Source organism: Haliotis rufescens, unplaced genomic scaffold, assembly GCF_023055435.1.
Source record: "Haliotis rufescens isolate VD_foot unplaced genomic scaffold, xgHalRufe1.0.p SCAF_4, whole genome shotgun sequence".
NCBI classification, from domain to species: domain Eukaryota; kingdom Metazoa; phylum Mollusca; class Gastropoda; order Lepetellida; family Haliotidae; genus Haliotis; species Haliotis rufescens.
This window is the reverse complement of record NW_025964112.1, coordinates 50,327,494-50,348,160: the sequence shown is the minus strand read 5'-3', so window position 1 is coordinate 50,348,160 and position 20,667 is coordinate 50,327,494. Positions and strand designations below refer to the sequence as shown.

General features: G+C 38.4%; 1 protein-coding gene across 1 annotated transcript; it reads right to left on the bottom strand.

The window, feature by feature from the left end:
- Positions 1-463: 463 nt before the first annotated feature.
- LOC124151189 (protocadherin Fat 4-like) lies at positions 464-19,592 on the bottom strand. The gene is made up of 23 exons (XM_048381923.1): positions 19,450-19,592; positions 15,980-16,678; positions 15,794-15,862; positions 14,414-15,666; positions 14,115-14,222; positions 13,690-13,812; positions 12,022-13,470; positions 11,439-11,625; positions 10,957-11,045; positions 10,672-10,809; positions 9,022-9,133; positions 8,350-8,655; positions 7,830-7,975; positions 7,063-7,228; positions 6,390-6,613; positions 5,509-5,670; positions 4,056-4,182; positions 3,483-3,607; positions 3,066-3,190; positions 2,440-2,607; positions 2,122-2,278; positions 1,448-1,491; positions 464-1,155 (listed from the first exon to the last, which is right to left on the bottom strand). The coding sequence occupies exons 2-23, from the start codon at positions 16,230-16,232 to the stop codon at positions 1,089-1,091; spliced, it is 5,598 nt and encodes a 1,865-aa protein (XP_048237880.1). The 5' UTR covers positions 16,233-16,678; positions 19,450-19,592; the 3' UTR covers positions 464-1,088.
- Positions 19,593-20,667: the final 1,075 nt, after the last annotated feature.

The following is a 20,667-nucleotide window of genomic DNA, read 5'->3' as shown; positions in this document are numbered from 1 at the left end:
GAAAGTAGTTTAACCCCCAGCGTCGAGAGTGCTGACATAACATAAAGAAGTTGTAAACTATAAAGTTGTATGTTTTCTTATTTACCACTTATTGTTCTGGGATGTTTGTTAGAGACTGTATCTTTCTTCACCGGTACTTCAAGAAATCCATTCTTTTCTTCGAAAAGAAGAGCCAAAAAGGTTTGTGTTTGTGTTTGCACAATACGTTTTAAAAGACATCCCGCACATTGACGTCTTTTGGAAATCCCAGACTCCCACAAAGTGATTTCTTATGAATATGGAAAGGCATTTGTCACTTTCAGGAAGGGTCATTTTCATATTTGTTAATTGTTATACCACAAGTCAACAATATAAATATAATATGTTATTTTGATTGACACATAATAATTCTAGAATCTGGTCCAGGCGAATTTGTTGCTGATAACAAGACTAACGCCCCATTGTTAACACAAGGATGCAAAACGAAACGTTATATTTTATTCAAACAACATGAACTAAACCTAATACATGTTTCAAGGCTTAAACGTTGACATGAGTTACTCTATATACAGTTGACAATGATGCTTGAAACAGTTGAACAATGGAAACATAATCCTTGAGCATAACATCCTTGAGTATCAAACATACATAAAGAGTCAAACAGCTTAAACGTGTTTATTAGGACAGTTGTATTCAAACTGCTACGAGAAACAGTTCCAGCCTTGAGGAGACGATGACTCAATACGTCGATTATTATCACAGGCGTGTCGACTAAGAAGTTGTTATATACATGATTATGAAACTACTGGTAAAAGGCATGCAATTAGTATAAAGCATTAAAATGTATCAACATTGTTATATGAAATACAAATAACTGGTGTATATTAAAAATATACTCATTATTCCTTTTGTTTATGAGACATAGTTTTTCTCATATGCAAAACAGGTTATTGTTTAGGAATGATCTAAAGTATTATCACTGTTTTGGCACGTATAGCTCGTTCATAAACTCATGTTTTAAATGTTTATGTTTAAAACAACCAATAACCGCACTTCTTGCGAATAATTATATTTTCATCCCCGTAACCGAGAGTAGATGAAGACGTTTTTCATATCCTGCTGGCGCCTCCATCAACATAGTCAGGAAGAGGGTCTGTGGGAGGTGTGCATGGAGGCCTGGAAAATGGTAAACATATTAAATTTCAACTAATTTGATAAATAGATCATGATATTAAATTACTATAGAAGATCAAGACATTATAAAAAAAAATGATATTTCAAAACGTAGTCATTAAATGAAAATCAGTATTCTAAATACAAGTCACAATAGAAGTGGTTTCATTCCAACACTCATACTGTTAAATCAAATATTGATGATATTATGTTCCACTTGATGTATTCATATTTTGTTTACAAATATGTATGTGAGAAATATCAACGGCCAAATGTGTATTCATATTTAGTTTACCTTGGACCTGTAGACACATATGCTGGGTTTGGAACACCGGATGACTGCAAAGACGAGAGAGTTTACATTTAGACAGCTGTTAGTCATTATTACCAGCTAATTTTAAAAGAACACTGTAATGTAAATACTGCATACAGAAAAAATAATTTTCATAATCAGTAAGGTGTATATGTGTGTACCATACATAAAATCAGTTATGTTGTCAACACTTGTCATGATTGGATTTCAAACACTTAATAAATCCAAATGAAAACACCTCACAGAACGATTGTGGTCAAACAGAAAAAGCGAAGTAACTCTTCACTGCCATGCAGACAGGTACCTACATTTTGGTGAAGAGTGAGTGAGTAAGATTTTCGTCGCTTTTTAGCAATATTCCAGCAATATCACGGCGGGAGACACCAGAAATGGGCTTCACACATTGTATCCATGTCGGGAATGCAACCCGGGTCTTCGGCGTGACGAGCTAACGCTTTAACCACGAGGCTACCCGACAGCCCTTTTGGTGAAGAGGCTTATGTGAGTTAAAGTGGATGTTTTGTAACAGTCAGTGATCTATTGTCTGATGTTGGTACGAGAACATAGTCTGTGAATGATATTTTCAGTCCCACATGATCACAACTGCCCGACAGCTTATAAAATGGTGTGTCAAAAATGATATGCTGTAGACTTACGAAATCTCTGTCTCTGAGTTTGTTGTACGATGTTTCTTCATCTTTGCCCCCCGCAGCTAGTGAGTCGTATCCAGCTTGTTCTGATGCTTTTGTTGTTTTACCATGAGCGGTGTTGATATTTTCCTGATATTGTGTTCTTCGTCTTACAGTCCTCCACCTAAACGAAACAATGTTTGAAAAAATAATTGGAAACTGAAACTCCAAAACTCTGCGCATTTACCTTTAAGGACATAATGAAATTGCACGGGAGATTTTGTTATTGATGTTAATGAGTCACATCCTCGATAATTGAAAGGCTGGAGTCATTTGAGTACTTACTTGTATATAGCAAATACTGCAGCAATGCTGGTAACTGCAAGTAGGGCTGCCATAGCTATGAATAACCCAAGGAATAATACTCTCTGTTGTTGTAGCTGTGAATATGCGTTTTCAGCTACACATGTTGTTTGTGTATATCCCTGTAGGGTTATCGTAACTGTACACGATCTGAAACAAATATCACAAATCATTCGACCGCTGCTTCAAGAAATGCATTGTTGTACTGCAAAGAGAAGCCAAACAGTGACTGAGGAGTGGACTACATAGTTTGCACATTGCTTGTAACAGGCATACCAAACCATTGATCTACTGACTTTGTTCCTGCACGGCATGTGCTGCCAATAAATCATGCCATTGGCTTCAAACATATAGGGGGCGGTCGGGTAGCCAAGTGGTTAAAGCGTTCGCTCGTCACGCCAAAGACCTGGGTTCGATTCCCGACATGGGTACCATGTGTGAAGCCCATTTCTGGTGTCCCCCGCCGTGATATTGCTGGAATATTGCTAAAAGCGGCGTAAAACCTCACTCACTCACTCACTCAAACATATACTCTATCAGTATCAGTATCAGTTTTATCAACATCAGCCTAAATCAAAAGTGGTTATGCCAGTATGATAAAAACTTACCCAGTCTTCGGATGAGGACTTTCGTCGGTGGCGATTATTACTAATTGTATCACTTCGGGCACAGTGTCGTCAAATTTAATGTGAACAGATATTTTCCCAGTCTGGCTGTCGATCTTGAGATTTTCCTGAAGAATAATGGTCAACTCAAGCATGTAGATATAGTCACATACAACGTCAGTTAAGAAGATGATAAGATAAGGAGAAACAGAATCTGTGGCAACTGGGACCAGGATAAATAGCAACTGGAATGCGGGGGAAATAAAGGCTACTGACATAATACTATCTAAAAGAACCTTTTTAAACTATGACTAATGGGGAAACACTATACATTCACACAGATGTAGGAGGCCATTAGATCCGGGGTGATGGAATAATGTGACATGACTTCAAGACAAGTAAATAGTTTTAATTGCTCACCCTATCATTTCTTGTTTGTATGGCGTATGTGACATTGTGGCCGTCGGCGTCCGTTGCCCGGAAGTTGGTAATCTTAACTTCTGTACCAGTTTCAGATGAAAACTCCAATGACGCTTCATAAGCAACTGAAACATTTGAATACGTATTCGTTAATTTATACAACATTGATTTATGTCAGTATTAACTATTGTACCAGATTCAGATTTAAACCCCAATATGAATCCATAAGCTTCCGAAAAATATGAATACATATTCGTCACATTAAGGTAAAACATAACCAAACAATGATACAAAGTCAAAAATCTTCTGTAATTATAATCAAGTGTAACACTCATTTGTCATCAAAACGTACGTCTCTAAAACGCCTGAATTATCAGTACAAATCCATCGAAGTGCATTTTTCTGATGAATCGACGTTGCATAATTATATAAGGTTCAACATATTCGATTTGTCATCATACAGGCAAACATCCTGTAAAATGTAATGTCATGACTAGAGTATATCGTGTGCAAGATAACGGTGTCAGGATAACAGAATCTCAGGTACGTTCCACTGGTCTCAAACCAGTTTACCTTTTTCAAATCTGGGAGGATGTTCATTATAATCGTCTGGTCGCACTTCTATGGAGGCCTTTGTTGTAGTTACTGCCGATATATTTTTTGATCCGAAAAAGTCGCCCTCTGTCACACTGACTATCATCTGGTAAAGAGACAGCATATATTTCCTTGAGGATGAGCAAATTGAAGCCGATACACTTGTTGTATATACTACTTAATGCTGATGGTAATGTAGCCAAAACAAATTGAATCTAGGTTCTTTAGAATATTTTCATATTTCTTTGATAAGGTTACATAAACAATAATATCTCTCGTCACCTTTTGAAAACAAAAAAGGGAAAGTAGATCGAATATAATTTTAATTTTAACCCACTCCGACCAAAATTTATCATTGTTCTAAATGAAAGCAATTTCACATTTCTGTTATCATAGGAAATCTCTACCAAACTTAGAGTACCATTGCGACTTTATCATATGCATGCCGATACACTTGTTGTGTCTATTACTTTAGCTTATGGTTATGAGCCACAATTAATTAAGCCTGTGGTTTTTTTAATACAGTCAAACACCGTTTTGTCGAACTTTGACGTGTCGAACTTACGGTTGTATCGAAGTAAAAGCTTGGACTGCGTATCCCTTTTTTATTTATTATTTTCGGTTGTGTCGAACCTCGGATAATTCGAAGTGTTTACGTAGGTCCCTTCAACTTCGACACGATGGTGTGTGACTCTTTTTCATAAACCTTTGGTATTGCCACATAAACAATTATATTTCTCGTCACATTTTGACAACAAAATGCGTAGGTATGTCATGTTTTAATTTTAATTTAAATTTTCAACCACTCTAACCTTAATATCCATTGATCTAAATGATAGCAATGATATAAATCAAAAAGCGACAAAAGCGTTTCTGTAATCGTAAGAAATCTGTAGTAAAGTACATTCCGACTATATCAAAAACATGTGTTTACGAATCACTATCAAAATGAGATACCAGGTGTTCTCAAAAAGGTGGACTTAAAAAAGAAAAGTACTTTATTGTAAAATCACCAACTACATAACTAGCTTCAAAACAAATTGTATCATTAGATCTAGGGTCGGAACGACGTTTTTTAGAATTTGTTTTTATGTGGCCCGATGAATTTATTATAACAAACCTATTCACCATGTTTCTGTACTGAAATACCTTTTGCCAAAATAGTGTTTCGGCCATAATAACATATTTAATCGCGTTTGTATATATTGCCAAAATCATATTCGTCAGTCTTTGGAAACAATCAATTTAAGAACATGAATCAAAATAATAATATGCAATTATATTATGTGGCATAATATTGATTACTTTGTGTCGTAACCCTCAATATCTGTCTAAATGAACTACATGCATGATCTATTGAACTGAACTTAAGGCAACATATTGATTACCGCACATAGTGCAATAACGGTCTTTTTCCAAAATATCTGCTTACATCAACCTCTGTGTAGTTCAGCAGAGAAGCCCTCACTACCAGAGTTCCATTACGCAGCAGTTCGATTCCCTCAACATCAGTTACGTCTGTGTATATGGGGTGACTGAGTTCATCAGCGTCTACCGACATCACTCTCCCGATCACATGCCCAACTGGAGCACTCTGAAATGTGAACATTTAAACATACTTTGATATCCCTTTACATTTATTGCTTGAATTGTTTATTCTTGTATTTAGTTACGATAACATTTTCCTCAGTTGGTAATATACGCATTATAGACAAACGAAGCAACAGAAAAAGTGTAAAAAGTGTAAAAAGTAAAAAGAATTCAAGGGACATAACTTTTCATGGTATCTCTCATCCAATTGTATGGTGGCGTTAAATGGCTTCTCCATAGGACATTGATAGGACATATAATATTATATTCCGGCATAGACTGATGCAGTCCTTTATTCATATGTTACCTCCTTACCCAGTAATATATTATTCTTGGACGTTGACAGACAAATTGAGCGACTTATAACTACCTTCAGAAGAATACAAATATGTATACTTACGACCCTCCTACTACTAATACTACTACAACTATCACTACTACTATTGCTACTACTGCTACTACAACTACTTATAATACTCCTAGTACTACTATCACGACAACTACTACTATTTCTACTTCTACTGATCATAACAATAATCATAATAATAATGATAATAACAATGCTCCTATTATATTATTTTGGAATTATATGTTAGATATTGAATGTGTGGTTTCACGTTCGTTTTAACTATATATTACGACAGGAGACAAATATTATACTGATGATAATGATGGGCATGAAGTGAATCAGTCCTGTGAGCTTTTAACCCAATAAATACATACCTGATTTACTGTGAAGTTGTGCTGAGTGTTCTCGAAGAAGGGTAAGTTGTCGTTAACATCTTTAACGTTCACTTCAACATCTGTTGTCCTAAAATGAGGGCTGCGTCGGTCTGTCGCCCTCACTTTCACATAAAAACGACTGCCTGTTTTTTCACGGTCTATTGGGTCCTTTTGTCTTAAGTCTCCAGTCATACTGTCTATGTAAAAGCTCGAATTTTCTGAACCTGAAAATATCAGTTAGTACACAATTAAAATCTAAAACCTATTGCCATTATAAAAGAGGATTGATTTTTTTCTATTGATTTGTATGAATTCAATTTAAAGCCTATAAAATTATGTTTTGAAGAGTAACACTTATGAGGAAAGTGAGTGAGTGAGTGAATATTGTTTACGCCGATTATAGCAATATTCCAGCAATATCACGGCGGGGGACACCAGAAATGGGCTTCACACATAGTATCCATGTCGGGAATCGACCCCTGGTCTTCGGCGTGACGAGCGAACGCTTTAACCACTAGGCTACCCGACCGCCCCTTATGAGGATAGCAACGGGTTAAGTCTAAAACATTATACAGAACACTATAAAATGTCCAGAAGCGAGGATCTTAAGCATAACACCATGTAAACTTTGAAGACATTTGCACACATGAACAAAGAACAAAGCAAGGTGTACCTATTAAATCATAGGTGCAGTTACACTCTTCTACACTCGCCCTTCGCACATAGGCTCTAATGGACACCGGTTTATCCTCATCGGGCTTTTCATTCTCCGTCAGCAGGAAGGTGTATGTTTTGTTGAAGAATGGTCGTGGCTGATCAGTCAGGATGGAAATAGTAATCTGTTGGCAGCAAAACCGTTACAATATATAAAATATAGAATCTCACCCGAGTGACTTTTGATATCAAATATATAAACACGAGTTGATAAAAGTGGAAAAATTCCGAGTCTTGCCGAGGATTTTTTCCACTTTTATCAACGAGCGTTGATATATTTGATATCAAAAGACACGAGAAGAGATTTTATTTATCATCCAACATCATTCTTCCAACTTTTTCAATTTGTAGACAGTAATTAGCAGTGTCTTCAGTGTAAAAAGTACTTCAGTAGCAGAGCCATTAGTGATGTCATTTGATTGTGACGTCATGGTAACCAGTGACGTCACAATGGTCTGCAAAGCATTGTGATGTAATTTCATTGCAGCGATATCTACAGTGTAGATATCGCTTGATCTCATCCAAGCGATATCTCCCGTGGGAGCCAGTTTTGGATGATAAATACCAGTCATAATGCGTTTGGTCAAATGCGAGAAGCTGGAAACAATTGTCCCTGTGTGTCTTTCGGTTGCCCCTTATATCAGTCCCGATGGACTGAATGAACATCATGGACAACCGTTTTTTGGTATGATCTAAATACTACAGTATATATAACAGCTACATTACGTTTGTGATTGCTTCCATAGCAGGGTCTTTTTGGGGTAGATCTGTCGCCCTGATCCTCAGAGTGACCTCATCATCATTGACTTTGTCTAGGGTTGTAGCCACGTATATTCTTCCTGAATTGCGATCAATCCTGAAGTAGCTTATGTCTAGAAAACATGGAGAAATATTATCACTTGCATGGTAGTGAAATTCGACACACTGATTGATCAGGTCTATATGGTGCTTCGAAAGGTGAATCAACAGAAACTTCCATTCCCTGAATATTGTATTAGGTTTGTTTAGAAAATTGTTTTCCTGTTCAAAATTGTTTCCACTCAGCATCTCTATTCACAGGGCTTTGATATGTCATCCTGTTTATGCAGTATCAAGACAATAACACTGGACATATTATAGATACCAAGTATCACGTCAGGTAACCTCCCCTTCTTAGTGTAACTATGATACAATTCATGTATGTTGACATTAATGCAATGCATGAAATATAATAAATAATTTCTAATATTTCATGAACAGAACATACTTGATAAAATATGGTATGTAACAACTCCGTTGCCGTCCATGACGCTGTCCCTGTCAGTTGCAGTGATGGCGACAGTGACGGGAGTGCTGATGTTAGCGTCTCTTGATATGTTGGCTCGGTACGGCGCCCCCTGAAACACCGGCGGGTTGTCGTTGAAATCCAGGATGGTGACGGACATAGTTGTCGATCCAGTGAGACGTCCTGTGCAATTGCTGCATCTCTCCATGTCCACCGCAGTCACAATGCATTCATATGTTGAAGTCGTCTCATAGTCGAGGTCGCCGCTCACTTTCACGACTCCAGTCTCTAAAGAAGAGGTATTGCACCACACTTAGTAACAAAATACTGAAGATATTATGACGTCAAGTTTATTTAAAGTGAAATTTACATACCAAATCATCTTTTGCCGTTTATTTAACATTACATATGTTGTACAAAAGAGATAAATGAATCGGTGCCTTAAGTATATTCACTTTTTGATGTGTTTGATATGTGTGCACATACAAACAGAGAGTCAACTACCCTTGTCAAAGGTCATTTCATTTTTCATAGTAGTTATACTGTGGTGAACCAGTAAAAATCACTACCAGGATGGCTACACTGAAGGCTATTGACTATAAGGTGTTACACGTTTACTTATAATACTTAAAGTATACGTCAGATTATTCTTACCCAGTGACACATTGAATGGACAGACAGTTCCGTTCACCATCACGGTGTTAGGAACATATGCAATTGCACCATGCTGCGCCAGGTCTCTGTCAGTTGCACTCACTTTCTCCACCTAAAATTAGAAGCAATATTATTTCTTAATGTACAAGGGGCGGTCGGGTAGCCTAGTGGTTAAAGCGTTCGCTCGTCACGCCAAAGACCCGGGTTCGATTCCCGACATGGGTACAATGTGTGAAGCCCATTTCTGGTGTCCCTCGCCGTGATATAGCTGGAATATTGCTAAAAGCGGCGTAAAACCATACTCACTCACTCACTCTAAATGTACAAACGATATGCTGCAAATGAAATCAGATACATTGGATAAGAGTTAGTGTGTGAGTATGGTAGTGATTAACACTTCTGGAACAACCACTATGATTCTTATCGATCCCAGCCTTATCTCCCTCGAGTGGCATGCTCTGATGTTTCATGAGTTTGTTCGCGTTATTCAGTGCTTTCTTCAATCCAACAGACCCCATGATATGACTGAAATAATCAGCAAACCCTACTTACTCCTTCTTTAATTACTGGTCATAAATTCATGTATCATATGATGTGTAGGATTCTCGGGAGGATAAACCCAACGTATATAAATGGTATCCATTTACGGGTAAATATGCAAATCATAAGGTCAGGTGGGTATCACTTTCAGTGATTGCAAACAAACGTGGCGTCAATCGTCACTCGATTCAGAATTGACTGTCGGGCATCAGGACAAATTGTTCGGATACTTGTCATCATTATCAAAATAATAGTCCAAGATACTTACAGATGTTTCAAAGGGGTGTAGCTGAGGTCTTTTAAAGTTTAGGCACCATTAAGAGATACAAATTGGGAAGCTGTGCTTGTGGACCTCGGCGGCTTAGGGTTATTTCCCGAATTTAGAAAAAGTTGGATTGGCCGAAAAATGGCCAAACATTTACTTTGTTTCATTTTGTCGCTGTTTTGGACATCTGGCTGCTTTTCTGAACGTTAGGATAATGTAATGACTAAGCAAACCAGACGTATTCTAAACAAACGTGATATTAAAGATAAGAGTAGCTCCTTTTGACAAAGGGAAGTTACTCTGGCGGGCAAACAGATTTACTGCCGCGAAGGGCTTAGACTGACAACATTAGTTTTGTGCTTTAAAAAAACCTTGGAAATTTTGTGTTGCCAATTGTCTTTTTGCCTGTGTCGTCGTGACGCCACTGATGCCACAGTTATGCCACGATTGGAACAATATTGCTTGCTGTCGCCTTATCACTGTCCTTGTTTGTGACCTTATAATATATTGATACACACATTCCTGGTTCCGTTCAGGTACCATTTGTGAGAGAAAAGAATATTTTTTTCAATAGAATTCAAGAATGACATTACATGATTAAGAGGTTGTGATGCTTGTGTGATTTGGGATCGTAAATGTTCTGTGTTATGAATAGACAATATGCATTTAGCGCAAAGGCTCTGAAATACAATGTTTATTCCATAAACGGGGATATTTACCATACCCAAACACACTCGCGTGATACCTTCGATATATAAAACTGGACACATTGATTGGCGTCAGTGTCCCAACCCTTACCGCAGTGTATCCATTAGTTAACTATGTATATTGTCTTATGTACATACCGATGCGGAAATGGCACTATCTTCTTTTACTGTCACTGCATACGTTGTTTGGAATGTAGGGGGATTGTCGTTGCTATCCAGGACAAGGATCGTGGCACTTGTTGTTGCAGTTCTCGGAGCATCTCCATTGTCTGCCGCCTTGAAATTAAGCATGGAATGTGAGATGCATATTTCAGTCGCCATAAAATCAATCAAGAAACTGTGAAATAAATTACCAATATTTTGAATACGTTGACGTTTCGTTGTGTAGTCAAGCCATAGTTTAGTGTTTAGTTTTTGTGTTACCTTGATGGTTAAGTTGTATTTTTCATAAACTTCTCTGTCTACATCTCCCGAAACAGTGACACTGCCGGTTCCAGGATTTATCGAGAAATCTGCAAATCGTACAACACATTCAATACTGTAAATACGAAATGAAACATTGAATTGAAAAAGGTAAAACGAAAAAGTAAAACAAATACAGTGAAGACGAATATGACAAATTATATAATAACACCCGTAAATGCTAACACTGAGCATAATATATATAAGTATATGTTTTGTAAACTATATATATATTATTGTATAAAAAACTTGAAACCCCGGGAAACAATCCTAATTAATTTGCACAAGGCACTACTGGCTCCAGTTATGTTCACAATTACAATCACAACTTAATAAATTGAAGATATTACTAGCATATTCATGTTAAGACAAACAGTAACGTTTGGCATCAATATCTGCACCTTCCTTAGACGCAGTGTCATCAATAACATTTAACAACTTACGTGTCCGAGGTGTCTGCGATACAATGCTGTACGTTATTCTTCCATTTTCATCTGCATCCTCATCTTTGGCAATGATGCGTCCGATCTCCTTGCCAGGAGAATTTTCCTTAACTTGAAAGACGAGCTGTCCTGAAGATGCCAGAAACTCTGGTCCATTGTCATTAACATCCAAAATGTGTACTGTAACCTGAAACAATCACATCAAATCTTTAAAATGTTACAACGGCTCACATACTGTTCTCATGTTGATCCTTAAAAATATAAACGTTTTGGATGTAGCTTCATTACATGTGCAGACAACAGGAAACAATAATACCGCAAAAATGCAAATACTTTCACTCTTAAGTCCTTGTCATTGCTTTATAACTTCTGTCTCGTTGTGTGTTCCCTATGTAATCTATCCCTCCTTCAAAAGTTTATATTCAAGTGCAGTTTCCTGTGCTGTAGAAAAATAGAGAATCGGGGAAAAAGTCGAAACCTACATGACGCCAAATAGAAAGTATCGTTTGGAGCGAGACAACTTTTCGAAATTCGTTCTATACGAGCTATAAGTGATTGATATATGGAGGAAACCCGCACTTACAACAGCCAGGTCCGAGGCGTTAGTGGCGATATCCCTGGCGCGGACGATCATGGTATGATTTGGTGCTGCCTCACGATCCAGTGCTTTACCGCAAGTCAACGCTCCACTACTAGTATTAATACGGAAATCCCCGCCATTGATTAAGGTATAGCGAACTGACACGCTGGCGTCATGAGAAGCATTTGCTCTTCCGAAAGATGTGGTACATAATCGGTTCTCCACAATTGAAAACCTTAAGTCTTTAGAACTGAACCGTACAGTACTAGTGCCTTGTATTTTCTTTACATCAACTGATACTGGGACTGTGACACTTAGCGGTGGAGAACCTTTATCTGTAGCTGTAACGTCAAAGTTATATGTTGTGGAAGCATCGGGTTGACTTGCGCCCTCTTTGATGCGTAACACACCCACAGTGTCTCCATCAATGTAGAATTTGTCCGTCTCCCCACTCATGGAGAGTATAAATAGGCCATTCGTTCCAGAATCATCGTCCGTGACTTCAAAAACATCGACAGGGTTGTTGGTCACCCACTCCAACGTTGTTATCTCAGGCTGATACTTGGCTTCATCAAAACGTGGAGGGTTGTCATTTTCGTCTTCAACGTTTATCTCAACTGTTACTGTGGCGCTCATTGTGGGAAACCCTGGGTTCTCTGCTTTTATTTCTATCAGATGTTGTTGCATGTTTTCATAGTCGAGAGGAATCATACATCTGATTGCGCCAGTGATATTATTGACTGTAAAGTTAGGACTTGTTGTTGAGAACGTGATGGTGGCATTGCTTCCTTCGTCCTGGTCTGTTGCATTCACTGTTAGGATGCTTCTGGCACATGGACTATTTTCCGTATAAGAACCCTTGTACAATCTCTCCGTAAATGCAGGCTTTTCATCGTTTACATCACGAATATTGACGATAATATTCAACACGGATTCTAGAGAAGGCGACCCTTGGTCCCTTGCTTCGATTGACAGGTTGAAGACTTTCCTGTTTTCTCTGTCTATTGCCTTGATTGTCGATACTTTGCCAGTGCTTTCGTTAACTTTGAAGAAACCAAATCCCCCATCTTTCAATGAGTACGATACCTTGGCATTGAAGCCTTCATCCTTGTCTGTGGCTGTTAACGTAGTGATAGTCTTTGGTCCAACGTTTTCTTCCACCCAAAATACGGTCGTCCCGCCGTTGAACTGTGGTGCATTGTTGTTGACGTCTATGATTGTGATGTTGAGTGTAGTGGTGCCTGTGTTAGGATTAGATGGATTGTCTGTTCCAGTTAATGTCAGGACTACGTATGGAGTTACTTCCCTATCAATCAGGGTTCCACTGGTTTTTATGGTGAATTTGTTGTGGTTTGATTTCTCAACAGCAAAATAGGTCTTCCCAGGTCCCGTCAAAGCGAAGTTTACAAAACCATTCACTCCAACGTCTTCGTCGGTAACAGCTATGTCCACCTGCTCAATAGAATATGAACTTCATTACATGTTTGATTAAGGTTCCTAAGTTCATCACGTTATACATGACTTAGCAATACACCACTGTTGCAAGCTAATTTGCAATCTGGCCGAATGAATGCCTTTCAGTGTTATCTGCCTTTCAGTGATATCTATATGTTTACATATGTAAAGTTATATGTGTCTCGGTTAAATCAAAATCACGATTATCACACTCACCAAACCAACAACCAGGGTTCCTTGAATGGAGTTTTCTTTTACACTTCCTGTATAAGAAGGTCTAGAGAATTCTGGCGCATTGTCGTTCAAGTCCGTTATATTCGTAATGAGTTGACCAATCGTCTGTGGGATAGAATGTTATATAATATACTTATTCTTTAAGTAAAGGTTAATTTCAAGGAGAAATGTCTTCAGTTTAATCTTCTTTGACTACTTTTAGTTTGAGCGTCCGAAATCAGTTCATTAATTATAAACTTTCACCAAACATATCTACATACGTAAGTATGGGTCATGACTGTTAAGATATATAGTGATGAAATATGCATGTAACCGAACACTAAACACATATCTTTCAGGTAGTATGTACCGGTCGTTGTTGTAAATCCTAACACACATACATTCAGCTTCCTAATATTGCTACTCACAACAGGGGAGCACTGGTCGACACTATCCATGTAAGCCTGAATGGTGAATGCAGTATCTGCCTGGTCGTCGTTCTCTCGGTCTAGGCCAATAGCTGTTGTGACGAGCCCCTTGATAGATTAGAGAGGATTATTTTAATATGTATCTTAAACACTGACTCGGCTATACGGATATTACAAGGGTAATAACTCAGTCCATTATAATTGAGGCCACACAAGAATACAGTAACAAATATTTTACCATGCATATATTTTAGTGGACAAGATTGGAGGACAACACTGGTGCATGCCGTGGTACTTACAGATTTAGAATCCAGGCTGAAGAATCTGTCAGCCTGAGGATTTGCAAATTTGTAACCGGTATGGTTTGACACTGCGACATTGGCCACAAATGCTCCTGGACTGTTTTCACTGACTCTGCCACGGAATGTCTTGTTGAGGTTGACTGCATTAATGGTGTAGGAGATGAGATAGACAGTGATGTTGGCTTCATCAGAGTAGGTTACTCCATCATAAGCCTTGACCCGGAGGGGGATCGCGGAGGGGAAACGGCCTCTTGTTAAATCCACTTTTGATGTCAAAACACCATCGTCGTTTATGCTGAAGTCGTCTTTATGTCTACCTTCCAGACTAAATGTTGTCTGCCCAACTGTATCTCTATCAGTAACATCAACAACGCCGACTACACTATTCCCCTTAGATCCAGCAAGCAGAGAAAATTCGTAAACTGCTTTTTTAAATTTTGGGCGTTCGTCATTTTGGTCTTCAATGTTTATGTGGACATCTACTGTAGTTGACTTTGTACTGGTCGTCGTGACAAGATCAAGTTTAAAATTCATACTTGTGATACCAGCTTCGTAGTCAACTTCTTTTGCCAGACTAATTGTCGTCAAGTCCTTTGATAGTTTTAGTCTATATGGGAGCGTGTCATTAATAGCAACCTGGAACTTAGAGCTTGTTATAGTATAGCTCAAGATATTGCCTTTCCAATTTTCTCTTAACGTTGTTGTAAAAGTACTCTTGAATAACAAGATGTAAAATGTTGCAATTGTTGCGCTCTGTCCTCCCTTTGTCGCTTTGACACTGAATATATATTCTTTAGCTACTGTGTCGTTATTGGTAAAGTCAATCAAAAACATATCTCGTCCACAAAGAACCTGCCCCGATGTGGTCACATTGAACAGGGCCCTTGCTGTCTGATCTGTGGTCTCCATTTCGAAGTTGCTGTACCCTCCCAAACTACCAATAGTCCTCACGTCAGTTATCAGCGTGCCTTTCCTGGTTCCCTCCACTAGCATAACTGTGACGTCTTCTGGTGTGAAGGAGGAGGATGTGATCCTGACGGTCACAACCTGCTGCACAGTGAACGCACCGGAGGTTGCACGTAACGCCACCACAAATGTGTTAGCATCGCTTATTTCCTTGACCAGTGCCACATCAATGTGACTCGAGTTTCTCATGAGGTCCAGGATCCCCTCATCAGGATATACTTGACCTTCTATGGAGAAGGTATTTGTGGGGAAAGTACTAAGCCCATCAAACATGATTGATCCCACTGAAAAATATAATAATATCATTCGCCTAAACTCTTTTATTAACGAATGGACCACGACGATAACGTAACAATTGCATATATTTAAGTTGTCGGTCAAACACGACGATTGCTTCTAAGGGCGACTTACCAGTTACTGACGTTCTAGATAGATCTGTGTTGAAGATGTAGTTTGTGGTACTTGACAGAACACTTGGTCCTGAAACACAGAGACTTGAATGAAGATCGTTGACAGTACTATCCATCGTTACCAGGGTAGTAAACGTATTCCTTATTCATTCTTACAATTATGATGTACACAATAACTCATATTTACCCAATGAGCATTCTGTAGCCGATATCTGCACGTTCTTGTTAACACAGGCACATCTACGGCTTCCCGCTGACGTCGTCACACACGAGCTGTTGACGGCCACACATCGCGCGTAGGAGCAGTCCTCGTCCAGAGAGGCATCTGTCATGGGGCCACACGTTGGTGGCGTTGTAGTGGTTGTTGCTAAATGTAAATTGTTCACTACAATATCAGGCCAGGATATGAAAGGATATTCCTTGTGACTTTTATATTGCATATTAGTCGATGATAATTAACGATCTGTTTTAGTTAAAGTCACAAGGCAAATCCTTTCATTTGTCAGCTCCACTAAGTGAATTGCTTCATATATTTGTGACATTTACTCTACAATTTTGATGACAAATCCGGACATCATGACACATTCATCCCCTTGCACACCTCACTCCAGATTCTCACAAAGCGTAAATACTCACCACAAAAAGCATGTTAGTTCCAGCAATTCGCTTATACTTACCCCATCATTAGACGACGTGCTCAAGAAGTGCAAATGAGAAGAAGCACAGACAAAAGAGCAATACATGGGTTAAGTTATTAAATATTTCATATTAGATTACCTTAGGATAATGTTACAAGCAATCTTACAAGTATTTATCATTTATATATATATCACTTTAAACAATACCGACATTGGCAAGTCCTATCCACCAGTGGTATCTTCATATCCTAAAACGAAAACAGAACAACAGTACAAATGTTATGCGTTACTTTAATACCTCCCGCCCAGGAAAACGTCGTGTGTGTGTGTGTTTGTGTGTGTGTTTGTGTGTGTGTGTGTGTGTGTGTGTGTGTGTGTGTGTGTGTGTGTGTGTGTGTGTGTGTGTGTGTGTGTGTGTGTGTGTGTGTGTGTGTGTGATGATTATATTGACTCAAGTAAGCATTAAAAACTTCATTTCTCAGTTGCACCCTTGAAAATCATTGCATCGGAGCATTGTCAGCTGTAGTTGTGTGCAAAGGACAGACCAACTCTTTCGCATTTATCTGCAGTTCATGTAGTATGACATTGTCATATATAGCTATTGACCAAAGTATAAATATAACTACTATTCACCAAGGTATAAACATAACTTCCATTGACCAAGGTATAAACATAACAGTTACTACTATTGACCAAGGTATAAACAGAACTTCTATTGACCAAGGTATAAACATAACTACTATTGACCAAGGTATAAACATAACTACTATTGACCAAGGTATAAACATAACTACTATTGACCAAGGTATAAACATAATTACCATTGACCAAAGTATAAACAAAACTACTATTGACCAAGGTATAAACATAATTACCATTGACCAAAGTATAAACATAACTACTTTTGACCAAGGTATAAACATAACTACTATTGACCAAGGTATAAACATAACTACTATTGACCAAGGTATAAACATAACTTCTATTGACCAAGGTATAAACATAACTACTATTGACCAAGGTATAAACATAACTTCTATTGACCAAGGTATAAACATAACTACTATTGACCAAGGTATAAACATAACTACTATTGACCAAAGTATAAACATTACTACTATTGACCAAGGTATAAACATAACAACTATTGACCAAGGTATAAACATAACTTCTAGGCAAATTACATAGAAATTATGAACTACTATACATGTGTCTGGGAAAATCGGGTTTAGCGGCATTGCGGAGCGATTAAACCATGATACCATGACACACAATTAGTCAGTCCATACTTTTGATAGACAGCAACAATAATACCTGGAACCTAGTATAATGTCCAGGATATAACTATTGCGTTGCCTCCAGGATTTTTTGGGTTTTTTTGTTGTTTAACCCCGCCTACAGGAAACATATTACCTGCATCTACATATACTCAAACACAATGACCACATAACATAATGACCCTGTGGGGAACGTCAGGCAACACACACTTAATGTTTTATACAACGAGTGGTAGTGGTCGGCACTACTGGTTTCTTTTAAAATACATAAGTACATAAGAATCTCTGCACTTGTACACAGCAGAGACGTAGTTCAAAATTAACATGTCGTTTTCAGTCTCAACAAAAGCAGTAAATGGGCTTTCGTGTCACTTGTTTACCTTAAACAGTATGTTCTATGACAGTTGCGTTATTCTATCCAAATGAATTTCCTAAAGTTTTCGCTGCTGTCAAGCACACCCGTTTATAATAATCATATTGTGTGTCAAACTAGGCTACACATATATCTAGAGCCAGTGTGCAATAAGCTTGACTAGTTCTTTTGAACAGTAATATACTTCCTTGTCGATTTGTTTACCGTCGCATGGCAGGAGTACTGCTTTGTGGTGTTATGCTACAAACATATACATTCTATTTGCAGATTGAGTGGTGGGCGCTACCGGTAGGGCAGGGCTTGTTTTCCTTTTTCGCGAACACCTGGGCCCACTTGCACAAAGCGATCTTAGCGCTAAGACTAGTGTAAGCCTATGTTAAAGTATGGGAGTTACGATAATCTTAGCGCTAAGATCGCTTTGTGCAAGTGGGCCCTGGTGTCATCGCTGATTGTCAGTGATCCATGCATATACTTTTCACGACTATTTTGCCTTTTACGCTAAATGGATTCTGTTTCGTCGGATAATCGAGACTGGCAATGTTCTGGCCAGAGACCAAGCACCGACCAATGCGGCCCAGCCTGGGGCAGCTCTTGGCGGGCTATACCAAGAGTAACCATACGCCAGTATGCCATCAAGGTGGCGTGCATGTTTCGTCCAACATGGTGGGAACACCAGATATCGATATACTCGCCCGAAATCAATTTTACAGACATTTATTATTACAACTTCATCAGTTTCCATAATACCATAACAAGTTTCGTCTTTAGGCTAAGTTCAGTTTGTACCTGTGTTAAAGCCTACATCTACATGCCCATAGACCGTTCTGTTGCAAAGATTAACATGGAGAAAGTGAACAAAGTTTGACAAATATTTCATCACTTTAAATGTCACATAGTAAGAATGGGAAATTGTGAAATAAGGGAATACTTTACAAATTTACAAATAGTTTTCATAAACTGTATCTTTTGAATATGTGTATGTAAAGGAATAAATCTTAAATACTAATTGTTTTTGGTACATGTATAACGGACGACTAATGTCAGGAGGACCTTTACGTTGGTGCTGCACGTTATAGATTAATATGTTCTGATTACACCCTCACTACCGGGAGTAGCAGAACGTCATCAATGTGTCTATAACCGCAAATCAGTGCAACTGTTGTTAATCCAACTTGCGCTTCGGGATAAGACGAAATTCACAAATATCCAACTGTTATATCAACAGCGAGTGTTATATGATCATCTATTTCTCCACGTATGAAAACAGGTATCTATAGACATCCCGTTTCATTGTCTAAAACATGATGGCCATATATATTTATCTATGGCAATGGAAAATACAGAAGAAACAATGTTTGTATGAACATACCATTCTGGGGCGCACCATCAGTAACGTAGGTCCCTTCGTCTCTCCCGCTGTTTAACACGAAGTGTATATGCACCTTATCCAGTCAACGAGTGCAGCGCGGGGAGAGAGCTTCAGCTTTTGTATAGCTACAACAAGGAAGTAAATCTCAAAGCTCACGTGTCTCTCCATATAAGGGATGGCTTTGGTGGTGTATTGGGATATACAAACGTACATAGAGTAAATAATAGTTTTATGCTTTCAGGGACAGCTTTAACGCCTACCGAGGTCGGTGTTCATGCAGGCTGCCGCAGAGCATGGGTAAGGCTAAATTGCCGGGTGTTGAGCAGCTACAGGCTTTTAGTCCTTACAATCATACTTGCCTGTCTGTATATGAGTGTAGGGGAGGGGTAGAGATAACGTCCAGATAACGTCTATAGCATCTAGTTGACTGTTCCTGAGAATAGCTGAACAAGCTCGTCGAACGATTTAGCTAAGATTTGAAACGTGTAACACTGTATACGGTCAGCAAAGTTCGCCTAAGCCGTCCAAACTACATATGTCATATGTTATATTCGGAGATATAGAAGTCAATAATTATCGATTTGTTAACGAAGTGTCACGAAAGTACTTCCTGGTGATGTTTTTTCCGTCTTAATAATATACTGTTCCAGACTAAATGAAGAGAACATCCCTGTTTTAAGATTAGATCAAACAATTCGTGTTGGCGAGACGTTGTTACATTATTTACGTTGACAACACTATACAACATAAAGTTGAAAGCCTGCTGTGTATAACATGGCTATTACCAATGAGTATATAATTCTGATTCCACCATGAATGAATCTTTTTTTCAGATCACGACGAACGAAACGAGTGATTTGCTTAAATGCGATTGTTGGTGATAGGTAAATCAACTCGGCAACCTAATAAAACATTAGATTCAACCCATGATACGTATCCATCTCTTCTCTTCCTTTCATTATCTTTTCTAACACAAAGCCATGTGTTTAGTGTTATGTTACCAGCAGATGAGACGAATTAACTATTCAAAACCACACGCCGCCAACTCAACCGAATGGAAAACACAGTATATTTAGAAAAGGGTAACCTTACAAATATAATACGTCACAACACGGTAAAGTTTATATTGACACCTTTGTGTAATATCTAATATGACAGAAAGTACGGAATATCATTTTAGTGTCATAATTTGTCAGGCAGAAAATTTCAGAATGTCAT